Genomic DNA, 25,619 nt, shown 5'->3' on the forward strand with positions numbered 1-25,619 from the left:
GTTTTTTTCAGCTAGCTGGAATCCATTCAGGGAAGTAATACTACCCACAAACAAAGGAAAATCTTCACTCCCACTTTGGAGTGCCGAGACAAGACTCCCACCAAGACCTTCTTCCTGGAATGGGGAGTTCTGAGCAGGCATATATTATTGGTGGGCGATTTTTCTGTTTGTCCAACATTGTTGGGTGAGATCGCGTGTTTGTGCTGTGGCACAAGCATATTATAACCCAGCTTGGCTACAGTGGACCATGGCAAGACCCCAGGGAATTGTATGGCTACCATTCATCTTCACCCCCATCCATGTAATTCTGAATGTAGATCTGCTTTTCTGGATTGCTGTTCTGGCTGTGAGATTTACTGCCATCAACTGCCAACAGTCCCAATATTCCATAGTCACCACAAATTATGGGAAATTACGGGGATTAAAAATGCCTTTGCCTAATGAAATCCTGGGGCCAGTGGAACATTACCTGGGAATCCCGTATGCCTCCCCCCCAATTGGGGAACGCAGGTTCCAGCCTCCTGAACCCCCCTCTTCTTGGTCTGGCATCCGCAATGCCACTCAGTTCGCTCCTGTCTGTCCACAATACCTTGAAGACAGATTTTTGCTGAATGACATGTTGCCAGTCTGGTTTACTGCCAATTTGGATACAGTGGTGACCTACGTGCAGGACCAAAGTGAAGACTGTCTTTACTTAAACATCTACGTTCCCACGGAAGATGGTAAGTCACTTTATTAGAATCTATTCATTATAAATATTATTTATTTAATGTTTCATCATCATCCGAATGAATTCCCATTGAAGCACATCCAATTTACAATTATACTTTGGTTGTATATGTTACAAAAAAGGCTTCATATGATATTGAAACAAACATTTATGATAATAATTAGACAGCTGTGTGACTTTTGCAAAAATTCTTGGTCATTTGTGGGGGGAAATCTACAATGTAATTATAAATAATAGAAAGAGAACAAGTAAAACACACTAACAGTTCTTCATGTGCAGAAATCCAGTAAAGATACTGAGCAAAAAGAAATGCTAATGATTTATGAGTACATTTACTCTCCATTTATGGTTTATCAGCATAGTAATGTATGGTGATTGAAGATACAAGGCTTCAAATCCCATGGTGGATGGGTTCATCGCAAGCCACCAGTCACAGATAGGTCTCATTCTCATTACATTGGTCATTTTTGCTCATTGGGTTAGATGGTAGTGATTGACTTTGTGTGGTAATCCCAATGAAAGTAGATTTCTTAGCATTGTTTCTGTTACTATCTTAGGAACATCATTAGCATTCTCACTGTCAAATATGACACAGTTATCCATGCCTTGGGAGGCAATAGAGTGTCTTATGCTGCTAAGGCATGTTGTGTCTTTTGCCCCACACAGAAATCAACATCAACAACATCAGCAACATGATTCTGGGTTTTATGTTGCAAATCAATATGATATTCCCTTGCACACCACAAACAGCATACAATAGTAAAAAAAAGTGAATTAATTGAGATGGAACATTGTCTAGAACAGAAAGGGATTATGCATACAAACAGTGAGGTCAAACTTTTAAATGAAAAGATTAAAATATGATACACTAACATTTGTAAATCAAAAATGGATCCTGCAGATCTGAACAGAAAGTATTAATGGAATATCAGATTCTTATTGAATGTATTATTTTCACACAAAATGTATGCCTTTTGAATTGTACTTTTTCACTAATAACTTATTCTAACACATTTCTAACCTAATGAAGTACAGAACGCTCTTTTGGATTAACGATAAATTAAAGTCACATAGGCTACACAGAGACATTAGTGATCATTAAGAATATCATTAATAAAATAACACATATAATACATAATCATGATGTAATGCCTCTATAATGCAAGTATAATGGCCAATGAAACAACAGTATTACATACACGATTATTACGGTTAAAAATACAAAAAATATATTAAATTCCTGGACACCATGGCTTAATGAGACCATTTCTTATCACTATTTCCACAAAAATACCTAGTACTACCTTTCAGAACATTCCCTGTAACTAATGAATAAAAAAAAAACCTTTTTCTTGTCAAAGGATTGCCATTAAAAAAAATGTTTAATGATAAAAGCATGTACATATTTACAAAGCCTACCAAGTATGTAGTTAATATAATACATGCTGTGTCCACGCATCCATCTACAAAGTATAATATTCACTATATTTAAACATTAAACGAAAATAATAATCTCATTTTGAATATGTACCTTTCTACTGCATGAATGAATTCTAGTAAGTTTTCTGTATTCTTATCCACAGAGTTTGGAATTCAGAGCCTAATCTGGCCATACTCTGATCTGTATTTCAAAAGAAAACAGAGAGCTTTTATCATTGTGTTCACCCCCAATGAATTTCCGAAAAGTGCATCATGCTCTGGAGGGTATGATTACTGCGCTGTAAGCCCGACACTATGAATTCCAGGTGGAACAGAAATGCTGCAAGCCTCAAGCAAGGCAAATCAGTTGCTTAAGTTAAATCCCAGCTACATAAATGGGCCAGGGGACTAAAAATGAACGAAACACATCATAATCCTCTAAATATAATGCAAGTAATAAATATCCGAAAAGAAATAATCGGGACAATTCTATGAGTTCATTAAGGGAATCATCTAACAAAAGAAGGTGAATAGATTAATGAAACACATGAAGATAATCTCATGATCTGAACGCCAGCACAAAGCCTTGGTCTAATTCAGTCCAATGCTGCCATGTTTACAGTAACTGTAGCTGTCCTATTACATATTTCATTTAAGCTCAGTTACAATGCTTACTGGAATGCCCTGTGGCCTTATATTAATTGCCAAACTAATCATGGGTGGTTACATGGTTTACATGTACACAAAATTTACATATAAAAGTCCCCCTTTATATGTGGCTATATAATTACCTAAATGCTTAAGAGATCTTGTTCAATTTCAAATTCAAAATAGAAATGCCCCAATTTAAAAGGTAAGCCATTAACAACAATCAACCATATTTTTGTCATTTTTCCAAGTCCTTTAAATTAACCCTTTCACATCTAAATCTAAACAATATTTTGGAAACATAGAGCAAAATACTTGTCAAATAAAAAATAAGTTGCTGCAACTTAAGATCATTATAAGTGGACTAGCAATCAAAATAATCATAATTCATGAATATTAAATCAACATCCATGAAAGAATTTCACCATACACAAGGAACTACTAACAATGCATGTTAAATAGAAAATATGTTGATTTGAAGATTTAAATATTGTCAGAGCTGTGGCAGTTGCATCTGGTAATTAATTGCATAGTGTCAATGTATATCAATTTTTAAAAAAGAAATATAAAATATTGCCTGCAATGGATTGGTTCCTCATCCTGGGTTACTCACTACTTTCCCTGCGCAGGAGCCATGCACGTCTGCATAAGACAAAGGGGTATATAAAAGCAATGGATGGACAAAATAATGCCCAAAAAATGATGGATAGCATCTCAAGGTGCATGAGGATGTCATCCACCATGCAAACACCCACACCTGTGTGCATTACTGTGTGAATGAATATGGATATGTATTTATCTATACATCTATACATTTATCTGTGTTTGCATAAATACATATGTACATTGTCTTGTTCGATAACATTCCATGTCATTTAACTAGCATCCATGCAGATGATCCTAATCAATTAGTTGTCAATACATTTGATTTGTTGTGTCTATCAAAAAGAAATTCAAAGAGTCATGGCAAATATTCATTGCTGACCGCTGTCTGCTGGGGATTTGGATCGACATGGATCCTGAAGAGAGAAGGATGAGAACACAAAGATGCTGTGCAATGCTGTTCTGCAAAGACAGCCTTGTCAGAATCAGACTAAAAAGAGGCTGTGTAAGGTGAATGCACTCAAGCGTTTGAATGTTTGCTCTGGGTTCAACTGTCAGCTGAACTGAACTGTACGTGTTGTATAGTTATACAATATTGTGCAAAAGTCTAGGCACTAAAAGAAAATGTTTAAAGCTGTTTATCTGCATAGTAAATGTATACTTGCTTCAAAATAAACAAACAGAATTCAGCATTACAATGTATGCAAATGAAGAGTAAATAAGAGTTTTTTGTGCTTGCCGAAAAGTTTTTAGTATCTTGTCAGATGTTTACTAGAACATAGGTTCGGTTCCCAAACCTCTACTCAGGGGCACCAGCCATTACATGGATTTGCTAAATTTCACCACCAGCTTAGTTAATTATTCAATGAAATTAGTAAATTAATTAGTTAAACAAGGTGTGCTAGTGGTCGAGGCAAAAAATTGGATGGCTACCACAAATCCTGGCCTGACTTTAGGACAAGGTTTCTTAATGGCTAAGCTAACACACTTTGCCAGATACAACTGTCTTTAGGGCAGTTAGTGCGGTCAGACCAGGCCCTGCCCTCTAGGGGGGGGGGGGGGGGGCGCTCAAAAGGGATACTTCCCTAGATAATTAAGAGGCTAAATAATAAGTCTTTTTCTTCCTGATTGCATGCAGCAACATTTCATCTTAATTTGTTACTTTGGCTAAATATTAGGACTGTAATGGTATATGTATTCATTGTGTACAGTTTAGTAGGCCTACATCATTTTCGGTACGATACACACAATGAAAAGTATGAATACGTTTTTTGACATGGACGGAACCCAAATTCACAAGCATATGTATTTAGCAAATATGCTTTTGGGAATAACAGTGTTATCAGATCATGTAGTGCCTATTTGTAGGTACATTTTTAAAGTGCATGCTAATTGAAAAAAAGAACCTAAAGTAATACATTAATACACAAACATTGCCGTCTATAGCGTTTGGTCCGCCATCTTTCTTTTTTGATAGCTCTCTTGGCATATTTGCATGAACGGAAATTAATTGGCTGGCAGAGCGAACACTTCGCTTGGTCCAAAGAGGTGGAGTTGGACCTCAGCTGGGGTGTGTCTGGCCGTCCAGCTCCACCCATTTGGCTCTGCAGTGAGCACTGTTTGGCTCCAGTCCTGAATAAGTTAACTTGCCCTCAGCCCTGCGACTCCTCAGAGGTGGGCCTCTTGCCTGACGTAATATCATAGTTTTACACTGATATGAAGATCATTTAAACACCACTTTCTTTGACTGCCTAAGACTTTTGTACAGTACTGTATATCAGAAAATAAAATGCATGCCCATATGTTGTATTACCTCACACATTTAAACGCTGCCTTCTTTTGATCAAATGCTGGATTATGATTCATCACGATCTCATCTGATGTCATCGATAACAAGTTTTTTTCTTATCTTAACTCCATCAGTATAGAGTGTCAGCAGTATAGATAACATATTTGTCTAACTACAGAAAGATCATGAATAGGTAACATGGATCACAGAATTATTCTTACATTAAACCACTTGTGAACTACTGCTAATTAATTGTTCTTTTTGAACTTTCTATGGAGAAAATTTTGTTATGTTAAATATGGTGTCTAATTATCGTATATATTCCAAAGATTCTTGATATTTTCAGGTAATGAGAAATAATTGAGTAACTCATACCAAACATGTATACAGTCCTTACCATTTTAATTTTCTTTTCCTGTTGATTCTGTTAAACATAAGCCAGGAGAATGCCGAAGGAAAAACCACCATCAACAACAATTTAGATGAATTAACACCTGGGTTATTTTTGAATTATCATTTTTTAAAATTCCATCACAAGTACTCTTATGTGAATTTTCCTCGGTGACTGCAGACAATGTATTTTTTTCTTTTGTACCTCATTTTTACCTTTTATCACAAAGGTAGTGCCCATACTGAGCTGGATATTGAGCATTTTTTTACCTGTGACTTTTTTTTTTTTACATCTAATGCATCTTTTAATGCATTTTTACATTTTTTGATAAAGCTACTGTTTTTTTTAAATCTGTTCCTCCCCTTGTCAATCGTAGGAACCAGCTCAAAGAGTCGAGACGATGATATTACCAGTAATGATGATGACGGAGATGAAGGTATTTTGTTTTACTGCAAAAAGCCTTGATCCTGCTGCATGAAAAAGAAAACAGAAACCCTTTTGAGTTTGTTTTTTCCCTCTTTTTCCCATTAAGTGCATAGTTGCGTGCACCTTTTTCAATCCTTATTTCAAACCGCTTCCTTCTTTGGAGAAATTAGCATTTAGATGCAATACTCCCATTTGACTGTTAAAGATTGTGGGACACTGTGTGAAGTCAGCAACATAGAAAATGCTTTTAGACCCAAATACTTGCCTATATGGCAAGGTGCAACCTGGGAACTGAAATTGTGCATGTTTCTAACCCTATAGGAGAAATTAGGAATACTACCTTTGCTTTTTTCTTTTTTTATATAATCTAATTAAGCATGAACACTAACCATTATTTATTAATAGACATTTTAATGAATGCATGAAAGTGATTCCTCATTGAAGAGCATTCAAGATTGATAACAATGAAAAATAACATTTGTATGTTTCAGGAATTTTACTGTCATCCTCTACTGGCCATACAATATTTTACATGTAAGAGACTGGATTGTAAAAATAACAATAATATTTTTAAAATCTCACCGACGTGTCTTTTTTTTTTTTTCTTAGAAGGTTTTGTTAAATGCAAATTATGGAGCAGAAAATGACACATACATGCACGCGCTCCATGGGCAATTACAAACTCTGAATTACACACACATGGAGTGGAGGAGGGATTGGAACCTACAACCCAAGCCATAGTTACTCACTGAGCTGAATCATGACTCATATGTGTTTACTTTCCTTTTTACAATTTTTTCGATTTAAATTTATTTTCTGTGGTAACTATGCTCAGAACATGAAGTTATACTTTAAAACCAAGTCTTTTGTATATATTTGTTTTATGCTCTACATAAGACTGTTTGTGGTATTCAAAGCATTGTAGTTGCATTAATATGTAAAAACAGACCATAGTAAGGTGTGTTGGAGATATTCAACAAAATGCTGAGCAGTCATGAGATATTGGCTGTTAAAAATAAGAACTTTCATAGAGACCTGGTAATAAATTAATAAGGTCATGACATATTGATTAATGTTATTTTACATTAGTCAAATAAAAATGTTTAGTCATTGAATATTATATATACATTTTATTATTATTTTTCTGAAATATAGTCCCTTTTGGTATTCTGGCAGGTAAAACCCTAACCCTATCTGTTGCATAATTAATTTAAAATACATAAATTACAGTGGTATTCAAAATGTATTACATACATTTCAGTACAATCACGTTGCATGTTAATAACATTTAACTAAATAAAAACATTACTTTTCCACATTGTCAACCATTTGTTACAAAAAATTACTTGCTTGTGGTTTATTGGGACTGAAAAATGTCGTTTGTGAATACAGATGTAAAAATATTGAAAACCATACTTTTGGCTCCATGCTCTTTACAATGGTCCTGCTCAGGGGAGGAAACACTCAAATGAAGTGTCATAGTTTTTTTGCCCAGAAGTATAGCATTGGTGTTCAGTTTTATTTTATCCAATAGTGAAACACAGAATACATTAACTATTAATATTAATATTAAGGTACTTAAGTACATTTTAAACATTACTTTGTCTTCAAAGTGTAAGTATTGTGATGGTGAACTCTCTGTCCAGGCTTTTGCAGAGTTCTGAGCGAAACCCTATTTTAATAAATGAGAAATGCAAACCACATAGGAAGCCTTGGAAAAGTAAAATCCATAGTGCGTCACATTTAATTGTCCCAGGCACCTCTGCTTTAGATACACAAAAAACTGCACTGGTGATGAATTGGCTCCCTTGAGGTTAAAACTAAGCAATACAGTTTGCTGCATCTCAGCAGTGCAGCAGCAAAGTACCTCTCGTGTGCCTTTAGAGGCTTTAGAGGCGTTTTTTATAAAAACATAAATAAATAGTTAAATATTATACACACACACATAGTGTAAAGATACTTTCCATGACCACCACCCCATTTTTCCAGGGAGTATTGAACAAGGAAAAAAGCAGTGCTCATATTCTGTGGCCAAGGTGTGTCGCATTGTGTGTTAAGAGAAAATAAATATTCTGTTGATGCCAGCTTGCAATTATGTATACTCAACACAATGAATTTATTTTTCAATGTATTATTTAACACTATTTTCAATTTCAGCTGCTGTAGCAGGATTGAAATACTGTGGAACGAAATTGTTTTCCTCTGCTATATAACTGCATTTGGAGCACATGTAATATCAGATAAACGTTATAGTCTTTATTTTTGTCCGATAATACACATTTTATTTTTCCTTGTTGGCAATCTGCATAGGTTTATGACTGTTTTTATTTGTTGTCTAGTTTAGTGTTTTGTGAGGTGGAATTTATTCACTCGGTAATAATGACTTGCCTTTGCTTGTTCCAATTTGCAAATAGCCTTCACACCTCATACTGTACTCATATGCAACTTGAAATGTGACCTTAAGCAAGTCTCACTAAGACCGTTCCTTTGGCAGTTAATAATAAAATTCTCTGTCTTCTTTCTCCGGCAGACCCTCTTGGCTTGTTACCGAGAATGCTGCCCACAAAACAGTATCTCCCCCAAATTAACCTGGATTGCTTCCTTTGCCAGTCATGCTTATTTTGCCAGGAATAATAACATACTGTAGCATGGGCTTCACTTAATCCAGGCTTCTTCAAGATACAATACTGTTTCCTGTAGATGCTCATTTCCCAAAGTACCATACCCAGACCACTATGTAAGATAGACCTATAAGGTGGGAATTGTAGTCGCAGTCAAGATTTTCATTTTATCCTGTCAAATCAAGATTGTCTGCTGGAAATATTTGGCAGGTATTTATTATTAAGGCTGGGCTCTTTGCTGTAGGACAAAGAAGCTTTTGCAGATTTCCTCAGACGGCTGTAACCTCATACATCGACAGCAATATCATGATGTTGAAATTCACCTGAAATGGTCACACCTCCAGTAGTAACAACTGGTCCTAGAATGAAAGTGTCTTTATTAAAACAAATAAACAACCAAGACTGAACAGGCAATGATAAATGAATGAACGAACGAATGAATAAATGAATGAATGAATTAATGAATTGGAAGGACATGTTTTACGTGATATTGTACTTTCATAATGGGTTTGTTACAAATGACACTGGGCTAAAACATACAAAAACCACCCAAAACCTACAGTTATGTTGATTTGAAAAGTTTTCAATGAACAATATTTAATCTAACCCAAATTATGATAAGACGCTTAATTTTATTGGACCCGGTGACTCTTTTTACATGAACTTCCTACATTTGTTTCCAGACATCCACGATGAGAATGGCTTGAAGCCCGTTATGGTCTACATTCATGGAGGATCCTACATGGAGGGAACGGGGAACATGATCGATGGCAGCATTCTGGCTAGCTATGGCAACGTCATTGTGGTTACCATTAACTACCGGCTAGGAGTTTTAGGTGAGTACCTCTTTTACTCCTCTAGACTTTTTCGGTTGGCTCCCTTCTAAAGAGACATCCCATGAAATCTTCTTTACTATATTGAAGCTTTTTTTACGTGTAAGTTTAAAAATAATTATGGCTTCACTGTGTGAATGTCAGTCCAGCATTTTAGTTTAATTAGCTTTGCAATTCAGTCCCTGGATGTAATATTTTTAATGGTTTTAATTATACAGTAAAGAGCCAGAATAATATGAATCATTAATTTATGTGGCACTGTAGCTTCTCTTTAGAGCGTTCAGTAGTGTTCTTTTTAATGTCATTAAATATGAACTGAAAGAGATGTAGTAGTTTGTACTGTCCCTGTTTGTGATTTAAATATAAACATGTATTATGTACAGTAGGGGCTTAAATTACTGTTGATTTTCTAGTACAGTATGGTAAAATTGAAAGTAAGAGAAATAGTACTAATGAACTAAATATGTAACATGGTTTATGGGCAACACTAAAAACTTATTATATAATGTTCCTTATAGTTCTGAAAATACTGCAACCTAAATGACTTAAAGATCTTTTCCTCAATTAAAACATTTTTTTCCTACAGAAGCAATCCAATAAATAAAACAAAGATGAATAAAATAAATAACAAAAGGTGTGCTATTCGTGACAAATGTGTAGTCTATGACTACTGTAGCATATTTTTAAAACTTAAAATTAAAAAAATCTGTTTAGAAGTTTAGAAAAGGAAGCAGGGAGTAACCATAATAAATTACTACGTTATTGTGTAATAAAGTGGTCGATAGGCTGTCAGTCCACTACACTCCATTACATCTGTATTAAATGTCTTCATGCATTTACTGCATGTTCTACATTAATTGCGTAACCAGCATGTGCACACTGTAATAAATTTATGATTGCATTTTCTATATATTTGAGTTGTCTTTTAAAAATTATCTCGTGGTTAAACTGAAAATAAATTTAAGTGTACAGAGAGCATTGAGCTTTGCAAAGCAGTTAATTGCTTGTATTTCTGAACGTATCTATCTACTAGACGTACTTTAAACAACAAAGCTGTCTTTTAATAATCAAAACTAAAACTTCCATCAGTACCCTACAAACTGACAGATTTAATGTATACAGCTTTATGGTCAATGCACAGTATTGGATTGTATACAGAACATGAGTGGCATGTTAGCCCAAAAAAAGAACCAGCTTTTGATAGATCCACAGAAAGGTGATTTGGTCATAAAGCTTGACAGGAAAGACAGCAAAGAGAGAAAGAATGGTGGAGTGATTTATGTATTATGTGTCGGAGGTATTCCTCTTGAAAAATCAATCACCTTACATTACATGTTAATGTCAAGTATGTGATAAACTCAGGGCCAATTTCATTATTGAGTCAATTTGGCCAGTATGAGTTACTTATGATATTTTTATGATTAACTGTGCATACTAAAACTGATAAATCCTTAAAGTATTGATTGCACACGTTATTTGTTATACAAGGACAAATATTTGAGGGTATTTGAGGTCATTCTCAAAGTTCCTCTATATATACATTATATGGATTTCTTCTTTGCAGCAGATACCACTGAGAAATGGTTAAATACTGCTGAAGTAGAATTTGTTGTTGTGTTTTATTATTGTTATTAAGTATTGTGTTTTTAGTATGACCACAGCCTATTACATTCTTAACCTCAATCATTTCATAGTTACTGTAGTTACTATAACAGCTAGGTAGTAAAAAAAAACCAAAAAAATATATATTCTTATAGAATAATGAATACAGTAGCATTCATGCTTATATACTGTTTACACTCACCGGGAACTTGTGCAGAGGTTTGTATTTACACTGAGTATATTTTTGCTTGCCATTTGTTACAGGCCCAGGTTGTCTGTACCTGCCTCTATATTTAGCCTTTCGGGCCAAGGGGAAAAAGTATTCAGGAATAGATTGTGCTGCAGAGGAAAAAGGTTCCTGCTAAACAAATGGTGTTTCTGCTCTCTGTCAGGTCACTGATTGATGCTTTTGATATTTCATGGCATTTAGCTGTTCTCTATAACGTGTCCAATGCTGCATTTGTTAATCAATGGTTTCGCAGTACTGTAGCATAGTGGTTTGGGCTCAATTAATGCACATTTGGTCCCATTATGTGACACAGAATGTGCAAAGCCTTATTCTACACAAAGGGACAAACTTTTGCAGAGGGCATGCTGGAAGATGTCATTGCACTTCTGCGGATTACCTTCTGCTGTAACACGCAGCCACATTTTTAAAAAATACTTCTAGTAAATCACTGTGAAAAATGTTCTGCTGAGATTTTCAGGTTAAGAACCATATCAGCAGTGCTGGCAATTACACCAACCGAATGTGCTGTAGAAGTTCATGCTGGGTATGCAGCCTATGCCTCTCAAAATTCAGCAAATTAATCTCTTCTGAGTAAAACAATGTGACTGTTAAAATTGTATGAATAGATGGCTTTTCCAAGGGTGCCAGGAAAACAGGGCAGAGTTATAGAAAAATCAGCTTTATTAAGCCTGGTCAAATAGCACACTCCGAAAAGCACATTCACATTGGCAGGTATTCTGCCTGTCAGACCTTGCCTGTTCGGCTGCCATGCTGGCTTTAGTGCAGGGCTAAACCAGAGAACAAGCCAAACGTCAAAAGTAGGAGCAGGCTAACAAAGGAAAATCACAGACCTACCATAAAACTTATTTTTTTATTTATGCCTTATGCCCATTATTCCAGGATAGGCTCTTAATCAAAACCGACATTCAGAACCTCTAGTCGACGTAATCTTGCCCATGTCGTTCTTTTTTTCTTTTTAATTATGTTAATACTTTTATTTAAAAAATCTGTTAATATTTTCCCCAGTGTGTGTTCATGTACTGTCCCCTTAAAAACATACTACTGCGTGTGCTGTCACATGGCTGAGCCCAGTCCAGTCTGCAAACACTGAGCAGATTAAGCAACTCGAGCAGCTTGTACTAAAGGAAAATGCCGTGTCTGTCCTTTGGACACAGTGTGTCAATCATTAACACTGCGGAAAAGCAGTTTCAGCTACCAAAGGTAATACCACCAATCGGTTTCAGCACTAGCAATATTTAAAATACAGTGGAAACCGCATTTAGTGATCATGGTGATAGTTATGAACCGCTTATATGGATCAAAAAGCTTGGGGCAGAATCATTCCTGTACAAATGCTGTGTAAATAATTTGCTTATAATAATCAAGTGGTCTACTTACAGTGTTCATTTTGGGTGTTATTATACATAACATATTTTTTCTTGCCTACTTTGCCTTGTGCTAACCCTTCTGCTCATGGCTAGCTGCTTGAAGTTAATGCTGCTTGCGCAGAAAACCTGACGGGAAAAAGAAATTCATTTTCTCTCAATTACAACTATAGACATTAAAGTTTATGATAAACTGTCAAAAACGAGCCAAAGAAATCCAGTAGCGAAACTACGACAAGCTATATTTTACGTAGAGTACTGTCCTGTGTTATATCATATTTAAATTGTACCCCCTTCAGTAATTTAATTGGTACAGTACTGAAATTTGAAAAGTGTTTGACGAGCTACATTTTGAAAGAGTCAATAAAATTAAGTAAATAATTAATTATTAGATAAAATAAAACGCTATCCATGTTATTACCTTTTAGTCGTGTACTAAACATACAGATGTCAGCTTGATGGTAGTCTGACTGATACATGAAGAAAAGAAAAAAAATGGTTATCATGATCATCCGCATATAGTGATCAGTTTCACCCAGACAAACGTGATCACTATACACAGTTAATTTTCCTTGCAAGAAATGCAACCTATTTTCTACTTTTTTAGGAACTTGGTTTTTACATCAAAACTAAAATGTGACCTTTTTCATAACGTTTTCATTTCAAGTGATTTGTACTTTGATTTCAGTTGTTACAAATATTCAATGAATAACCAACCATAAATGGTTGTGATGTCGTTCTCACTGTTTTCTGTTTCTTTGAAATTATGAATGTGCTTACATTGACTCTGAACGACAGCTCTCGTAGGACAATATGCTGCTGAAAATTGCTGTAGGGAAGTTGATGCAAGACTATTGATTTCCTGAAGCCTGTGAAATAAGGAAAAGATCATTAGGGTAGCCATGACAGATGGCTCACAACCTCCTAGGAGTTTGACCTGATCATTGAGTCTCTGGTTTTCTCAAGAGATAGCTTAGCAACGGAAGCCTAGAGCTGACACATCTGATAGTACTGTGTATTCTTTATGCTTAATCACACCTTGGCTGGTAGATGGTACCCTATTTTGGCACAAAGGGATCAGGTTTTGATTTTTTTTCTTTACTCTGTTGTCTGATAGGATACATTTAAATATACTTAGCTTTAAAATTCTATATGTTTGTATACACCTATAAGTTGTACACTGTAGGTACATAAAGTCATTTCTTTTCACAACATTGTATTCCTCCATGGTAATAATTAGGGGTCCAAGCAGCGTAGCATGCTTGCTCACTTTTCCAAAAGCCACATTTAAAAAATTAAAATATGGTGTAAATTAGTAGTCTTGGACTTTCTGTGGATTGAGGATACTTCATCTGTCTTTACTGAATTATATATCTATGAATATTAAGGGCAGAAATGGCAGAATTCTTTTAAGATAATTTAAGATGTGAAATTACTAATAATAATTTTGCATGTGATGGAATGTATGTCACGTCTGGCGGGCGGGCGAGCAGAAAAGCAGGCGAGCTGAGCCGTAAAGTCGGACGAACAGGGTTTATTACGAACCGGAGGGTTGACAGGCACGAACATCGAGACACTACAATGCCGAATCTGGCATACATGGGGTGACGCGGACTAATATACACAGGACTAATCAAAAGAAACAGGACACAGATGATCACAATCAGGAATGAACACGAGGTAATGAGGGGGCGTGGCACACATCGGGATCGGACGGAGCGGATCGTGACAATGTATAGGAATGTATTTGAAAGGACTGCAAAGATGAAAACAGGCCTGAAGAGAAAAAATGGTTGCCTTGACTACATATATTTTGGTAATTTACACAAAATGTACAATTAAAATGAATCTGTTTCTTTGCATTTAGGTTACTTACTGTACTATACATATATACAGAAAAAATGGTCCCCATAATGTGTCCCCTGGTCCACATCAGCTATTGGGTATATTATAATCTTTGGCACATAATAATCTGAATCTCTAAATACAATGTATGCACTGCTGAGTTCCTGGAAAAAAAATTATAACAAGAATGTTTGGCTTAGAAATATTGATGTGATACATTCAGAATTTGAGCAAATCCATGTAAATGAAACAGATGCGCTAAAGAGATTATAGCTTTCCGACAAACAGATTCACGTCCAGATGGCATTTGCCCTGGAGAAGGCATCAGATGGAAACACTGAAGCTCTCCACTCTCTGCTATTCTGCAGTCTCCATAAGGCATGGAAATCCAGATTACTTAGTGAAAATGCCTTCAGGCAGACATGCCAAGAAAGGAGACTCATTAAGATGTTTGCATCATAAGACCTGTTAGCTAAATGTTAGCTAAATATTGGGGATGAAATCACTAAACTGCGTTTAGATGACACATGGTCTTCGAGGTCCTCAGTCAATTGACTGCCATTGTCATTAAGTGTAGCTAACTAAACTTAATTTTCACTCTTCCTGCTTAATGTGCCTTAACATACAACCAAAATATAATTGGCTAAGTTGTCTTGGGAAGTTGATTTGCATTTATTGTTTGGCTGATTTCTCATGGTAGAAATAATTTGTATAGCTTCTGACAGGTTGAAATTTTTATGTCAGCACATTGTTTGCAATTATGTAACTCAATCAATCAACTTGTGCATCAGAATTTCACAAGAACTAAGTGCTAAATGTTGGAGATAAGAGACATGAAACATATGACAGTATTTTAAAATAACACTGTAAATGGCATTAATTTTAAGGATGACTTGCTGGTTGTTTGAAAGCTAACATGATAGATTTCATAGTCTTACTCTATAATAGACACAAATGTGATTTCATGTGCAAGTGTGTTGATTGCCTGGGGGTTGACTATGGATTAGTTTGCTTCAAATTAAAGCATAGCTTGACTATATGCTAGGAGTCCATGTTTGTGGAGTTTGCATGCTCTTTTGACGTTGTGGTTGCGTGGGTTTCCTTCAGGTAGTCGAGTTTCTCCTGTAGTTAAAAAATGCAGTTAGGTTAAGTGAAATATACCCTGTAATAAACAAACATCTCATTTAGGGTGTACCTCTGCACTGAGCCCTGTGCAGTCTTGGAAAAGGTCTAGGCCAGTATTTGTCAGCCTGGTCTCCAGGAACACCCCTATGTTTTTGCTACCTCCCAGGCAGTCCACATGTTTGCCCCATCCCAGGTCCCAAAAGCAAAAACGTGGGGGTCTTGGGGGTCCTTGAGTCCTGGGTTGAGAAACAATGGTCTAAACCACCTGTAACCCTGCTCAGGACCAGCAAAGATGGAAAGTGGATGTATAGGCGTGCATATGTTAATGATATGTGGAAAAACTTTACACCCAGCATAAAGTATAAATTACTTTCCTGTTTTCTTATATTTTTCTGAAAATATTAAAATGATGTTACTAATTATTTATTAATTGTTTTAAGCTCACTGGTGTTGTTCTAGCCATCCAACAAGATATCAGTAACTTTTTAGAAAACAAAATAAATTCTTGTTAGTTTTCATTACTGCTAAGTTATATACAGGGATTGGACAATGAAACTGAAACACCTAGTTTTAAACCACAATAATTTATTAGTATGGTGTAGGGCCTCCTTTTGCAACCAATACAGCATCAGTTCATCTTGGGAATGACAGATATAAGCCCTTCACAGTGATACTGGTGGAGGAAAACGTTCCCTGACTCACTCCTCCAAAACACCCAAAAGTGGCTCAATAATATTCAGATGTGGTGACTCTGCAGGTTATGGGAGACGTTCGGTTTCACTTTTATGTTCGTCAAACCATTCTGTCATCAGTCTTGCTGTCTATATTGCTGAATTATCATCCTGATACACGGCACCACCTTCAGGGTACAATGTTTGAACCATTGGGTGAACATGGTCCTCCGGAATGCTTTTGTAGTCCTAGGCAGTGACGCACCCTTCTAGAACAAGTAGTGGGCCTAGGGATTGCCATGATATTGCAGCCCAAATCATCATGATCCTCCCCCATGCTGAACTCTGGGTGCCCAACAATCCGTCTGGTAAGCCTCTTTCCTTTTTTTCCCTCCAGAGCAAATATACACTTGCTGCCCACATAAATAGGGTTTAATATTTTCTTTGACTATAAATATATAACCCTCTGCTATGTCTTTATGACTTGTCTGCTGTTAATCACAATCACGTCCAGTTTGTCATATAATCCTGATGTATTGGAAGAAATAACACAATAATACAAGACAATCTAATAAGAGTCCAGTGTCCCTGGATTTAAGAGTGCACCAAAATGAGTTGTTACCCCTGGTGCTATCTATTTAGGTGACGGAATATGTTTTCTTGTACAGTTTAATTTAAAGGTGCTAATATGATGAGATTTCAGATTCCAAAGGTAACTTTGTTGTGGATAAATTAGTTTGCTGGTGTAAACGTGAAGCCTGTTAATAGCGAGGTCTGCAGAGTCCTGGGGGATACACTGTTTTAACAATAGCACTCATAAAGTAATCGCCCCAAAAGAAAAATGTAGGGGTTAGTACTTTGCTTCCCATCTGGGAGGCCCACAATGATTAGCAAGCTCTGCTACGTATTGCTTTTGTGACCAAGGTAGCACATACATTCTTTTGTAGATTGATAACATCGAATAAACATAATCGTAATCACTGAGTTGTTCTTCAGCCTACTAAATAGGAACTTATTTTTAAATTATGTAGCAGAACATTTGAAAAATAAGCATATAATAAGTGTTTGAGGCTGCGATACATTGTGAACAGATAAAGAAGTTACTATTATTGTATTAAGAATGCACAGATTGATACAGAATCATCAATTATGTTGAACCTAAATATTTCATTTTGAGAATCTATTCTAATGTTAATAGTGTTAAATGTTTATATGATCATAACATACCACATATTTTATTACCACCAATTTGAAAAGAAAATCAAACAAATTGAAAAGAAAATCAGCAGTACTGCCCATCCATAACTGGTATTATTCAAGAAAATAAGTGTCTAACAATTAATTATACCAAATAACATATCTGTTCTCCTCCCAGCATGTTCTTCACCTGCCCAGGAAGTTACAGCAGTATAGCAACATTCTTGTTTGTTTGTTTAATTTATTTTTCTCTGAGCTAAAACTGAAACTCTGCAGTACCCCATGATTGATAGAACATGCTGTTCTTGCATTAATATACATATAGGCCACTGGTGTCTCTCACCAGTGAATATTCTACATCTTTGTATTTTCAGTGGAATCTGGTCGTGTTTTGAAGACAAAAAAAAAAGACTTTTACCATTTTTATCTACCACTGCAGTACAGCAGGACTTCGCAGGTTCTCTGTATATATTCAGTTGCTGATTTACTTGGGGCTCCTTGGGTTACATTCTGATGTAATTATTCTATCAAAACCAGTAAAAAATAAATAGTAGTAAAAGTACTAAAATAAATACAACCTCATTTCCAAAAAAGGTGGGATGCCATGTAAACGTAAATAAAAGCAGAATGCAATGATTTATAAATCATATAAACCCGTATTTAATAGAAGACAGAACAAACATATCAAATTTTGAAATTGAGAATTTTATTGTTTTATGAGAAATATATGTTCAATTTGAATTTGATGCCAGCAACACGTTTCAAAAAAGTTGGGACAGGTGCAACGAAAGACTGGAAAAGTCTTTGTAATGCAAAAACAAAACACCTGGGGGGTATTCCATGAAAGTAGCTAAAGAAAGGCAGACATCACCGAAAAAGTCAGACTCAACCTAGCTCCATCTCTAAACTTAGCCTCATGTCATTCCATGAACGCAGTTCAGCTTTAACTAATCAAGACTCATTCGAGAGACTTGCATAGTCTCACTTAGTGCGCAAACCCGCGATATTTAAGAAGCCCAAATGAATGGATGAACGATAGATCGACCAAATGAGTCGGAAAGCCTTTAAAACGAGAGCGGTGTTTCATTCCACCACAGAACAAACGCTGCTGATAGAGCTGTATGAAAAATACAAAGATATAATCCTTAAAAAAAGGCAATACTGTGGCCATAAACACAACCAGGGAGTTGGCTTGGCAATTAATTGCAGACAAACTAAATGCATAAGTTACGTAAATGTTACAAGTGCTTAATGCAGTGGCACATAATTCAAAAGATTACATATGACATCAGTAGTAAGATCGCGGAATTTCGTCCGACGGAACGATCTTTTGCGAATCTGTTCCCACACGTCGGACGTTCTTTGAGACAACGCTTAACTAAGCGAGGGTGCGTTTCCCGAATCCCGAAACCATCGTTGCTAACTACGTTAAGAACTTCCGTTGTTCGAATTATGTAAGTACGACGCAGGTGTTTCCCGAAACCATAGTTCAAACTACAGAGGTAACGAGACTGCGAACTTATAAGGAATAATTTAGCTCTACGATCACATATAATGTGAAGTTGTCTGAAAATGTAGTTTGAAACGTAATGGTTGTGTGATTCTCTGGTCATAAGTACGGTAACTGTCTGTAGTGACAAATCTCAGTCTGCAAAGTATTGATTAGCACAGGGGTGGCTAATTTTATCCAGAAAGGGCCGTTAGGCATGCAGCTTTTCGCTGCAACTCCGTGCTTAGAGTAGAACGTAGAGGACTGATCGACTGAAGAGTTCGCACAACTGGGTTTGAGCAACTGATCGAATGGTTATCCCAAAAAAAAAACCTGCAAACACACCGGCCCTTTCTGAATAAGATTGCCCACCCCTGTAGTAGCATATGCAGTTAGTGTGTATTGCTTGGTAAAGGATGTTATGTACCCTGTGGTCATTGTGCCATATGGTACACTTCGCCATATATAGTAAAAAAAAAAAAAAAGAGAAATAATAATAAAAAACATTAATAAAAAAGAAAATAATAAAACCCAAAAATAATAATAATAAATCATTATCCCTTGTATGTGTACATGTGTGTATTTGCAGCCCTATGCAGACCATTGAGTGTTGTACGTGCAGTTTCTTCATTACAACTTAAGAGGGACAACAGTCGCCTTAGAAAATAGTACAGCACTTTGATGAAGTACTCCTTATTCACTGACAGCTGTCATTGCCATAATGGAAGAGTAGAATGACACTACAGCGGTCAGATATGAATCCATGCCACTAACATTATCCTGTAAGCCAGTGGTTCTCAAACTGGGGGCCGCGGCCCCCTGGGGGGCCACCAGATGGCGCTAGGGGGGCCGTATCGAAATTGTAGAATCTAAAAAAAAAAATTACCTGTATGTAAATCAGGCTTGTCAACCTATGTAAAATATAATGTATTTAAAAAAAAAAAATAGAAGTATAAAAAAAATGTAAATATAAATTTTACGTAGCACACTACGCTGCTATGGACATCATAAATTAATGTTCAGTATTCAGTACTTTTAATTTGTTGCACTTTTCAGACAATGTTAGTTTTACTGTCAAAACTGTTTTAATACAATGCTATATTTTGTGAAATGTAAATTTAACAAACCAGAGAAATAAAGACTACAAACAGAATCTAAAATCTAAAATGAAGTAAAATTGTAAGTTTGAGGATGTTTTTGTCGCGTCGGCAGGCAGGCGAGCCGGGAAGCAGGCGAGATCAGCCGGAGATACGGGTAAACGAGTTTTAATTGTAACGAAAGGTGAGACACTGAGACAGGCATGGACATTAACGTACAATACAATGACAGATCTGACAAGACGTACTCAGACGCGGACTAAATACACAAGACTAGCCAGAAATAACAGGACACAGGTGATCACAATCAGGACTTGACACGAGGTAATGAGGGGGCGTGGCACACACGAGGATCGTACGGAGCTGGGCGTGGCAGTTTTGCGTCATGATTTTTTTTTTGAGGAGGGGGGCCACAAAAGGATTCACCCTACACAAGGGGGCCTTCTGCTGAAAAAGTTTGAGAACCACTGCTGTAAGAGACAACGTCGGACCAGGAATTTGTAAGTGTTCGTAGTGTGACTGAAACACAATGAACTGCAATCAACGTAATTACAGATGGAGCGTCTTTCACAAAATGCAGTGTCATAGTTAAAAGCTCTTCTGTTCATCACTCCAAGAAGCGTTGCATTAATTTTGTGCGATTGCTATTTTTCATATTATTGGTGTTATGTGACTGACACAACAAAATGATGAGACACACACATTATATAAATATAGACTGGAAAAGTCTTTGTAATGCAAAAACAAAACACCTGGGGGGTATTCCATGAAAGTAGCTAAAGAAAGGCAGACATCACCGAAAAAGTCAGACTCAACCTAGCTCCATCTATATATATATATATATATATGATATTACATATTACACGACTGCGTATTTGTACGCGACCGGCTGTGAAAGTAGTTTGTTAGTTGTTGCGCACGACTCGGCGTTAGTCTGGCCAATCAGCGCTGGATCCATTGTAGTTCAAACTATGGTAGGTTCGGCGTGAGTCTGACCAATCAGCGCTGGAACCACTGTAGTTCGAACTACGGAAGTCCCAATTAACTAACGTGGTTCGAACTACTGTGGTACGACGGTTTTCGGAAACAGTCATACTTCGGATGTTGGTTAGTTTGAGCTACCATAATACGATGCATCGTTAATGCTAACTTCCGTCGTTGTTTGGGAAACGCACCCCTGGTCCGGAGCAGACTTGTTCACAGGTGTAAATTACCACGGTAACTCAGCGGGGATTCATTTAAGACACGTTGATGGAACGGAACTCTAACTTAAATAAGACAGACTTATCGAAATAGGCGAGACTTTCCCTTAATCCTGCTTCGTGGAATACCCCCCTGGTTGAATATCTCACAACTAACTAGGTTAATTGGCAACAGGTCAGTAAGGTGATTGGGTATAAAAATAGCCTCCCAGAGGCAAATCATTGAATTCTGTTATTTACATGTTATATAGCGTCCTAACTTTTTTAGAAATGGGGTTGTAAATAAACAGAAAAAAATCTATGTATATTTAATGTACAGTATATAAAGCTAACACAATGTAATGAGACTCCTTCAGCACCACAACTAGCCATCTTTGTTAGTGTTTTAAATGGACTTATGTGTTAAGCCAAATATGTTGGTGTCAACAAGATTTAACAATGATGTTATTTAGCTAAATGATGTTGTTAAAATTATATATAAAATAATCCAAACGATCATTTACGCACATGCGCGTATGCACACACTTTGTCATTATTGTACATCATTTAATATAAATGTATATCCTCTCCTAACACACCATTTTGTAAATGGAAGAATATAAGTATATTGTTACATACTGTATAAATATAATTGTATAGTTCTTGCTGTTCATGACATGAATTTATACATTTTAACAAGTATTTCAGATTCCCCCATTCATGGGCACAATGGCTGGGCTCCTTATGAGAAACCTTTAAAATTATTTTCCTCTATTCTGACCAAGTATCCAACTATGCTGCATTGTACTGCTATATTTCATTCATTTCCCTAAAAGTGCAGGGTCACGGTGTCCCTTGGAGCCTGTCCCAAAGGGCTCAAGAGGCATTGCCAGTCAATCAAATAGTTCTGACTAAGAGCAATTTAGTAAGGCAAGTTCACCGACATTCCATTTTGTTGGAATGCGGGAGGTGACTGTTGTGCCCTGAGGAAACCATCCCAAACATGGGAAGTACAGGCAACCTTAATACGCTAAGAGCCAGGAGCAGGAATCCAACCCACAACCTGCTACTCACTGAACAGAAAGGCCACCCTTATTTTGTAGGAATTATAGGGAAACGCACTGTTAGCTCTTATCATCTAATTCTAACCGATTTCAGTCAGCCATTAAAAACTTCACTCTTCATATAGTATGATTCAGGTTATATCTTTTGCGTATGATGTTTCTGAATTAACACAGTCAAGCTACCTGCTGAGACTAACCAGTGTATGACATTGCCATTAACTCCCAGTCCAAAATGCTAGACCCTATGGTACTGTGCTGTGTGCTCAATCTCCAATTAACAATGTCAAAGTGAAAGACATTGTCACAACCCACCTAAATGGGTGACACAGTATTTCACATCTCCCAAAATGAAAATTCAGAGACATTTTTACAGTGTTTGCTGCTAGAAATGAACAACACAGCAATATAAAAGACTTAAACTGATTTTACCAGCTCTTTTAAAATATTATAATTACAGTGGTCATCAGGATAATGAGATATAGTTTGAAGTTCCATAATTAGGAAGATGGTCTTTTATCATCATGACAAAGAGAATTGTGTTAGCACTAATTTGTACACTCTGGTGGACAAAACTGAATTTATTTAGGGGACAGATTATGTTGAAGCTGCATGTCTAAATGGTGTATAAATGAAAGCATGAAAGAAGCAGTTGAGGGTTTTAGGTTTTGGAGCAGACATGGCTGAGTTAGACTTTCCCCAAAAGCAAAGCAAATATTTGCATCTTCCTGCATTAAGTTTTACTGAGTCAACAAACCGATGCTTGTAACCAGTAGGAGTAGTGATGTTATTTATATGGACAGCTTGATTGTAAGGACTCTAGCTCCATACCTCCAGGATAGTGGGTGTGATTCCCAGCTCTGGGTGTGGTTTGGAGAGCATGTGCTCATGTGGGTTTCCTTTAGGTACACCAGTTTCATCCCACAGTCCATTAACATGCATTTAGGTGCATTAGGTAACTAAATTGCCTGTAATGTATGCCTGGTGATGGGCTGGCATCCCATCTATACTTTATGGTTAGCACTGGGGGTGACTTTTATCCATATAACATACTCAAAGTTACTGAGCCATAAATTAAAATGTTTTAATTTTACCACGGTATTACAGGGTCCCAAAGAGATGGAAAATCTCATTTAATTGGTTATCAAGATGGCTTATACTAAAAACCATACATTTTCTAAATATACATACTTTAAAAATATTTAGATGAACTTAAATATCTTTAAGCATATACTGTAAGCCACAGTGGTCCTGTTTGGCAATGGTTGCTTAGGCACTGTTGCTATGGTCCTCAGGCTGGTTGCTTAGCTGCTCTTGACAGCTGTTGGTGTCAGTGTCATCGGGCTGCTAGTGACACCACTTCTCCATCACTATCACTGTCACGTTGGAACGCAGGGGCTGAGTGTCAATCCATGAGGTGGCTTACAGACAGCAGGGCGTTATTTAGAAATTAAACACGAACTACACACGAAGCAAAAGGACCAAAATCAAAGACAGGTAAGGTAGGAAGGATAAACAAGGTCCAGGACTAAGGCCAGTGATATACCTCACGTGAAGTGATGCGTATGGAGTGCAACGTGTACGCTATGCAGTGTACTGACTGGAGGATTAAAGGTCATGTCCACCAGGGGGCAGTGCAGGAAAACCATATTGGTCAGCTCCTTCATTTCCGGTCTAGGCTATAACACGAAGTGTAGTCCACTCGCTCTCTCCACAGTGATGGAGTTGCTAGTTTTATAATACTGCTGCAGCATTCTCTATTTCCTAAGCACTGCTCCATACTATATTGGCACTTCACTGTGCCGCATATCACTGTGCTACTCCATACTGAATGTTGCACTGTATTGTTAGATATCTCACAGTAGTTAGTATTTCATAATTAGGATGCACGATATTGAGATAAAATCTATTTTTGCAATAAGTGTTCCAGTATTTATAAAGAAAACAATAGTTAAACTATTTCTCACAAACACATATGTTCTTCAGTGATTTAAACTGCAAGGATAAAAATGATTAGGATTGGCTTAGGAAGCATATGCAGAGCTCTTGCAGAAATGGTGGCAATCCTAGGTCATGTAAATTGCACAGCTTGCTAAGTTTTGTTTCCTATAACAATATAAATGTTCTAGTGAAACATATGGTCTCAGTGAATTTTATCACAAACATTTATAAATACCAGAACTGTATTGAAAAATAACACTGCTTATGAAAGCAGGCAAGTAAGAGTTTTAAATTAGAATGTTGTACTTCATACACATGGCACTGCTTTCTTAGAAAAACTGCCTTTAAATTTTGAAGACGTTGTACACAGAGGGACACAATAATGCTCACAATATTTTCTCTCTTGCCTCTGGAAATACACAGTTCTTCTGGCCACATAAAAAAAAATCAGATGCTACTTTAACACTAACTGTGCCATATGTGAAGACATATAAAACACAAAAGGTTATCATTCTACCACCCCGATTATTGATCATACTGCATTTTGCACACATGTCACATTAAGTCCTCGCATAGGTGCACAGACGACGTGTGGAGTCAATGCAGAAAACGTGTGGCATCCACGATACGTAGACATTGTGAGCTTCGAGTAGAAATCGGCCCTAACACTGAGTAGACTAAGAAAGAACACTAAGGAACTACAAGCATGTACACAAACAGAACATTAAAAGATCCACATCCACAATGACCAACAAAGGAGTAGGGCAAGGGTAAGCACATATATACACTTATAACGAGAGCTATGTGAGGGGCAGGTGCAGGACATAACAATTAACTAAACACTGGGGCTGGTAACAACAAGACACAGGTGAGGGTCATTACCACTTAACACTCAGGACTCAAACGCTAGGAATGGGATGACAGACAGGACTGTGAAATGACTGGTACTGACAATTACATGGCTTCCTCTGCCTGGCAGACCTGTCAGTCATCTCAAGCCCCACATCTCTGCTGAGTGCTCTGCCACCACACGTTTGTCTAATATCTTGTGCTGTCAAAATTGGTGTCCGCAGGTCAAGTCATGTAGACACAGGGCCATAAATGTGGAGTAAGTGTCCCTGAGGCATTTCTCTGAGGTTTGTCAGCTAGGAGGGATGTTTCATTTTCATCTTTGAGCAAAGTACTTCCAGTAATGCTCTACTGAAAACATTAAAATGCTTAATTAATCTTGGGTTCATGCAATGGTACCAAATACATTATGTATAATGTTCATATGGACAAGATGCATACATTCATTTCCATAATCAAATTTCATTTGCTTTATTGATTCTCAAGG

At 36.8% G+C, this 25,619-nt stretch overlaps 1 protein-coding gene across 4 annotated transcripts in view; it reads left to right on the forward strand.

The window, feature by feature from the left end:
- LOC111849088 (neuroligin-4, X-linked) overlaps positions 1–25,619 on the forward strand; it is a 47,289-nt gene that overhangs the window by 7,674 nt on the left and 13,996 nt on the right. Inside the window, exons 1-3 of one of the 4 annotated variants that reach the window (XM_023821653.1) lie at positions 7–722; positions 5,957–6,016; positions 9,311–9,463. In XM_023821653.1, coding sequence (XP_023677421.1) covers positions 248–722; positions 5,957–6,016; positions 9,311–9,463 — 688 coding nt within the window. In that variant the 5' untranslated portion in view covers positions 7–247. Of the gene's footprint in view, position 1; positions 723–3,406; positions 3,911–5,956; positions 6,017–9,310; positions 9,464–25,619 lie in introns of those variants that run through there. The other 3 variants (XM_023821656.2, XM_023821655.2, XM_023821654.1) reach the window with 3 other exon arrangements.

This window comes from Paramormyrops kingsleyae, chromosome 16, assembly GCF_048594095.1.
Source record: "Paramormyrops kingsleyae isolate MSU_618 chromosome 16, PKINGS_0.4, whole genome shotgun sequence".
NCBI lineage: Eukaryota > Metazoa > Chordata > Actinopteri > Osteoglossiformes > Mormyridae > Paramormyrops > Paramormyrops kingsleyae.